General features: G+C 45.3%; 1 protein-coding gene across 1 annotated transcript in view; it reads right to left on the bottom strand.

The window, feature by feature from the left end:
* The window catches only part of FAM13C (family with sequence similarity 13, member C), a 49,869-nt gene that overhangs the window by 39,777 nt on the left and 3,375 nt on the right, over positions 1–6,717 (bottom strand). The window contains exon 2 of the mRNA XM_008590124.1: positions 2,254–2,401. Coding sequence (XP_008588346.1) covers positions 2,254–2,401 — 148 coding nt within the window. The remainder of the gene's footprint in view (positions 1–2,253; positions 2,402–6,717) is intronic.

The raw sequence follows: 6,717 nt of genomic DNA, 5'->3' as shown, positions 1-6,717 counted from the left end.
CGGGGCCTTGGTGTTATCAGCACCGCACTCTACCGAGTGAGCCACGGGCCGGCCCTAGATATTTCTAAAAATATCATTTGTTGTACTTTGCCCTTGTTATAACTCTCATTGACATCAACAATTACTAGTTGAATATCCATGTACATGTAAGGCTTGGGGCTAGATGCTAAACTTTAAGAAAAAAAATATGTTTCCAAGTTACTATAATCTTTTATGAACTTATAGCCATCTGTGCTAATCTTATACAGTCACCTTTTCACCAGGGACCAACACAAAAACTACAGTTTAAAAGTGTGCAAAGATCATGCCAGAAATCCATTCAGAGGCCCTGAGATAAGAGAAGCTGATCTAACAGGAGCATAAACTTCTTCCTTCTGAGTGACACATGTGTTAGAAAATGTATGGCCTCCCTCTAAGACTGCATTTTGGAGGCAGAGACCAAACCATCCCATAATTTAAATTGTTTTCCAAATGCCTGTCACTTTGGCAATGTCCCTGCCAAACTAAGACTCCTTAGGTCTTTGAAAAACATCTACTTTTCTAGTTGTTTCTAGAGTCCAGTTTTCCAGACCTTCTTAGAAGGGCCCTAGGATACTTCTGATTTACCTTCACTTTGGAAAATTCAGCATCCAACCTACAAGCCTCCTCTGTAAGAAGCCTTCAGCCCATTTCTGCCATTGACACTTAACACAGAAAGTATTCGTGGTTCCTTTCTGTGAGCAATCACTACACTATTCTTGATCTTTGGAGAAAACAGAACGCATACACATAAAAGTCATGATTAAAAAAAGAAAGAAAAAATATATCCATATCTAACATGCAACAAATATTTTTTGGAACATTCTGCCAGATACTTGTATAGCTAATCCAAAACATCAGATAAATTAAAAGATCATTTGTATCTGGCTTGAGACTTCTTTTGGTGTTTTGTATGTTGTTTGTTTACAGGGGGTAGAATATGGGGCTGGGGGAAGGAAAAGGGCATTGTCTAATAATCTGACTGAAATCCCTAATTGGCTTGACTTTGGCTTCTGCCCGGTTTTACTTGCATCTCATTCAAACACAATGGCCAACAGAGCAGGAAAGCTCACCAGGCAACAAGGACAGCCAAATAGCCAACTGCATACATAGGGAAATCATTTTCCACTTACCAGCAATGCTATACTAGTAAGCCTCAATGCCCTTACTGTGAATAAATAGTATTACTTGACATGCCAGGTTAAGGATTTAACATAAGACATATAAAATGCTTAGAACCATTGTTCACCTGGATCATAGAAGCTTTAAATAATAATAGTAGCTATTATTAGCCACTAGTATTAATACACATCCCAACATTGGAGATGACTGATTTGCCTGCTTAGACCACATGGGTTTGTCTTAAACAGTAATGTTTTATATGTACTATTGCTGACAGTACTGAAATAGATTACGTCTGTAAATCTCTTCCTTCAACTCCCGGAGATTAAGGACCTCTCCTGAAGCAAGCTCACCTAAGCCTATTTCTACCATCCATCTAGAAATCAGTTTGCAAACCTCTGACCCATTTGTTAGAAAACAAAAGCTCTGCTCTCATTTCTACTCACATCAATTAGTGTTTCTTTCCTCTCTAATTCTTCCTGGGAGCATTAATTTGCCTTCTGTTTGCTAGCCAGTCTACCATTCCTAGGATTAAAACCAGAGAAACTAACAGAAAATTGAGACCCCATTTTCAGACTTTTTGACACAGAAATTAATGCCTAAATGTGTGTGTGTGTGTGTGTGTGTGTATAGAAACAGAACAAGACAAACAGAATCAGAACAAGCTATCAGTGGGGTACTCACCCCCACTTTCCCTGTCTTGATGGATCATTTTACAAGCAGTTAACAGAAAAGTGTTGAAACTCCACCATTCCTCAATACCCAAAAAACATCATGTGTTTCAAAACAGCACAGATTATCTAGGTCCAGTGATATAAAATAAGCCCACCACTCATCTGTCAAGGGAAACCAAATAGGAAAATAAAGACTAGAAGTTGTGATGGGTACTTGCACCTGACACTCATTTATGTAAGTCTGACTCTTGGCTGCAGCTAGAGAGGTCTACGTTAGAGCAAATGCTAATTCCTCCTGCTTCCTCTCTGCTCCCCTGGGCAACTCAGAAGCATCTCTTGGGCTTTTGTGTTGCACCAGGTACCATTTCACTCAGGAGCAAGCAAGAGGCTGAACTATATTGCGAGTATAATTTGGGAAACCCCCAGCCCTGCCCCTTACCTGCAGAATCCGACCCCTCGACAGGCACACTCTGGGTTGAAGCTGGGACTGGGTCCTTGATTCCAGGCACCTGAGCAACTTCTTCCTGGTTTGTCAAAAATGCAGAGCACAGATCAGACTCGAGGGCTTGGAGCTTCAGCAAGGAATTCTGCCAGCAAAAACAGAACATCAGTCTAGCTACGTAGATGCCTAACACAACGGCGAGTGTACAGCTCTCGCATGCACCTTCCTCCAGTGCCTGGAGGGAAGAGGGTTGAGAACACAGCTGCTTCAGGGAAAGTGCCGGAATCACATATGCATTATTCTACTTGCAGCCTCAGTTTCTGCTTCATTTAAATCCTAACGTATATGGATTATCTCTGACACACAGGACTGGTGATTTCATCAGCAAGAGATGCTGCATCTGAAGAACCAATCTGAGAAGGTATCTGCTTCCTGGGTGCCAGAGGCTTTACACTTTGCAAGTGTTTCATTCATTGTGCTGACATCAGGAGGGAGGACATTAGGCCCCTCCCAGGCTACCATTCACAAAAGCCATCATTCCTCCAATGCAAAGACTGCAGCAAACCGCAGTGCACAAAGAGTTACTGCTGCAGAGGCCGCCTGGCATCTGGGAGGAGCTTCCAGGCTCCTTTAGCTACATCTGTATGGGGTGTGTATGTGTGCATGTGTGTGTGGGGGAGGTGTGCGTGTGCACTGGTGTCTTCTGAAGTTACTTCTCTCACATGGGATAGCTGCAGCTGCCTTTTATCAAGAACAGGGTGGAGGTAGATGACCTTGGTCACTTAGCCAGACACCAAAAGAGAAGCAATTTATCTTTCATAGCCCCCAGCACAACCTCCCACCCACTCCCTTCATTTCTCATTTAAAATTTCTCCCATGGCTCTTAATAAGAACAAAGTCATACAGACTGACGCACATATCCTGCTGTGATGCAGATACCAGCAAATTAATTCCCCTGACCAGGTGAAGGTGAGTCACGTCGGAGTCCCCAGCGCACCGCTCCCCCCACAATGGGAGATTTCTGCAGGTCTCAGCCGCTGTCCCACCCACCCGGCTCCAGCAGGGGCAGCCACTGGGAGCAGAGCCAAGGGTCCTTTCCCTACTATGATCCTCCGACACACACACACACCTCTTCCCACCCTGCCCTCCACATAGCCTATCCCCCACACATCCTTCCATCCTACTCCAGAGCCCCACCACTTACCCCTCACCCTCGCACCCTACTCGGCACACATACACACACCCTAACGCCCACACATCCTCATACCCAACCCCACACCATCACCCCCCGACTCCACACGTACACACACACAAACTCCCGCCTTACACACACACGCTCTACCTACCACACACGCCCATCCCTGCCTGCCCCACACATCCAGCCTCATACATTCCCACACCTAGCCCCAAAACCTCACAGCTTACTCCACACACATGCATACCCACCCCTACGCCATATAAACCTCCACACCCTACCAACAGCCCCACATCCTGCTTCCACACCCGCATACACACACACGCCCCTCCCCCACACACCCTCACACCTTACCTCACATAACCACCCACCAACATCTCCTCACACCCCAACCCCTCCTTTCACACAAAACAAACTCCTTCACACCCCCTTATCCACTCTCGATGTGAGTAAGTAGGAACCTACAGCAGTGTTTTAAAAACTGTTCACTTTACCTCACATAACCACCCACCAACATCTCCTCACACCCCAACCCCTCCTTTCACACAAAACCAACTCCTTCACACCCCCTTATCCACTCTCTTGATGTGAGTAAGTAGGAACCTACAGCAGTGTTTTAAAAACTGTTCACTGAGGGATGTCTTGAATCTGTGGTCTCTCAGCCATTCTGAAAGCAGCAAGGGCAGGCCCAGGATCCCTCCTAGCCCAGAGATGGGGTGGATCCAGCACAAACCTCCTCAATGCTCAGGGCCTGCTGCCTGAGAGCCCACAGCCCAGGCGAAGCACCTGCCTGAGGCCCGGCCAGTTTTCATGGCTTCCTCCCCCTTCCTGGGATGTTTTCCCAGCAGCTGAGTGTGGAGGCAGGAGCCCAAGGTTGCTGGCAGGAGGTGAAGAAGCAGCAAGGTCACCAGGTTTCTGGAAGAATTTAGTATTTAGTAACCATGCAGCTGGGGGCAGCAAGAACGATATCAGGCACCCTTCCTACCTTGGAAGTCAGAGCGACCTCTCAAAAAGAGCAAAGCTACTCTGAGGACTAAAAAATAATGCCATGAGAACATAAACTGGTGCCACCACTATGAAAAACGGTATGATGGGTCCTCAAAAAATTAAAATTAAATTACCATATGATCCAGAAATTCCAATGCTGGGAATACACCCAAAAGAATCAAAAGCAGGGACTTGAAAGAGATATGTGGACACCCATGTTCACAGCATCCTTCCTCACAATAGCCAAGAGATGTGTGATGCATGGAACTGTCTCTCCCCAAAATTCATATGTTAAAGCCATAACCTCTAGTGTGACTTTATTTGGAGACAGGGCCTTAATAAATGTAACTAAGGTTAAATGAGGTCATAAAGGTGGTGCCCTAATTCAATATGACTGTTGTCCATATAAGAAGAGGAAGAGACACCAGGGATGGGTGCACAGACAAAAGGCCATGTGAGGACCCAGTGAGAAGACAGCTGTCTGCAAGCAAAGGAGAGAGGCCTTGGGAGAGACCAACTCTGCTGGAACTTCCAGCCTCCAGAGCTGCCAGAAAATTAATATGTGTTGTTTAATCCCCCTAATCTGTGGTGTTTTGTTATGGCAGCCCTAGCAAACTAATACAAGGTGGAAGCAACCGAGTATCTATCAACTAATGAATGAATACACAAAGTGTGCTATATATGTACAACGGGACATTATTCAGCATTAAAAAGGAAGAAAATTCTGACACATGCTACAACATGGATGAACCTTGAAGACATTATACTAAGCCAAATAAGCCAGTCACAGAAGGACAAATACTGTCTAATTCTACTTATATAAGGTAGTAAAATTCATAGAGATAGGAAGTAGAGTGGTAGTTATCAAGGGCAGGCAGAGGGGCAGGGTGGGGTTGGGGAGTTGTTTAATGGGACAGAGTTTCATACTGGGATACTGAACAAATTTCCAGAGATGGATGGTGGTGACGGTTGCACACAGTGTGTGAGTATACTTAATGTCACTGAACTGTGCACTTAAAATGGTTAACATGGTAAATTTTACATTGTACACTTTTTACTACATTTTTTTTAAAAAAAGAATAAAAGGTAAAGTAAAAAAAAAAAAGACTGGATTCTTTCTTTCTTTTTTGTATTTTACCTTTCATTCTTTTGTTTAAATTGTGGAACAGCAGCTTGCCTCAAATTCTTATATGTTGTTGTATATTCCACAAAGCAGGAGAGGGCACAGCCTTCGGGCTCCCACAGAACCAGAGGGGATGTCAGTTCTGCTGCTTACTATGTGTCTGACTTTGCACAAACATCCTGGCTACTCTCAGCCTTAATTTCTTCATCTGTAAAAAGAGGCAGTAGCAATGACACCTGCTCTGAGGGCTGCTCTAAGACCTGAATGAGGGAAGGCATGAAAGCACTCTGCAGAGCACCAATGCGTAGCAAACACTCAAGGACTGGGCTCTGGTTACTATGAGTCATCAAAGTCCAGAGGCCTCTGGGCAGAGCTCTGGCCATATGGTGAGGCCACCTCCTCACTGACCCTGAGGCCCTGACTCATTGCTTTACCTTCCAGGGTCTCATTCCTGCACCTGCCTATGAAGGACTTCAGGCTAGATGAATTCTAAGTCTGCTTGCAACTTTAAAGGAGAGAAAAGCAAACAGGCAACATACTGAAGAAGGTACACAGAATCTGGTGCCACATGGGTGCTTGGACAGTGTGGAAATGAACCAAGTGTTTATGCAACACAAATAAATAGCAAAGAATTGTAGTGGATAGGCATATATCGTGTAGTTCACCTTCAGAGAGAGGCCTCTGGACTCCCCGGGGAGTGAGGCATAGCGCTGCGACCCAGTCACAGCTAGGAGATGAATCGGTTGTTCTCATGTACCGTCCACTGCCACTTTCTCCTACTCTTGTACTCGTAATGAACAAGAACAAGACTCCGAGGGCCAAAGTAGGTCTGTTGTATGGCTGGTTTATTCCTTTCTGAAGTACTAAATAGGACTGAGCTTAAAGGAAGGAGGAAGAAAAAAAGTGGGAAATGGAACAGGAGAGAGAAGGCGAAGGTCTGGACAGACACGATCTCTAAGTGAAAGGAAAAACCAACTGCTGTAAATAGAGAACAAGAAGCTGCCACAGGACAAACTGTGTGGGATGGGCCCATAAAGGGACACCTCTCCTGATGACCGAGGCACCCTGGACAAGAGGGTGGGAGGATCCACCTAGGAGCGATCCATGCCACTGTCACATACATGTCCTTGCAGTGGATGACGGGAGACATCCAGCC

Source organism: Galeopterus variegatus, unplaced genomic scaffold (assembly GCF_000696425.1).
Source record: "Galeopterus variegatus unplaced genomic scaffold, G_variegatus-3.0.2 Scaffold5863, whole genome shotgun sequence".
Classification (NCBI taxonomy): domain Eukaryota; kingdom Metazoa; phylum Chordata; class Mammalia; order Dermoptera; family Cynocephalidae; genus Galeopterus; species Galeopterus variegatus.
Note: the sequence above shows the minus strand (reverse complement) of the source record. Positions and strands in the feature narration are given on the sequence as shown.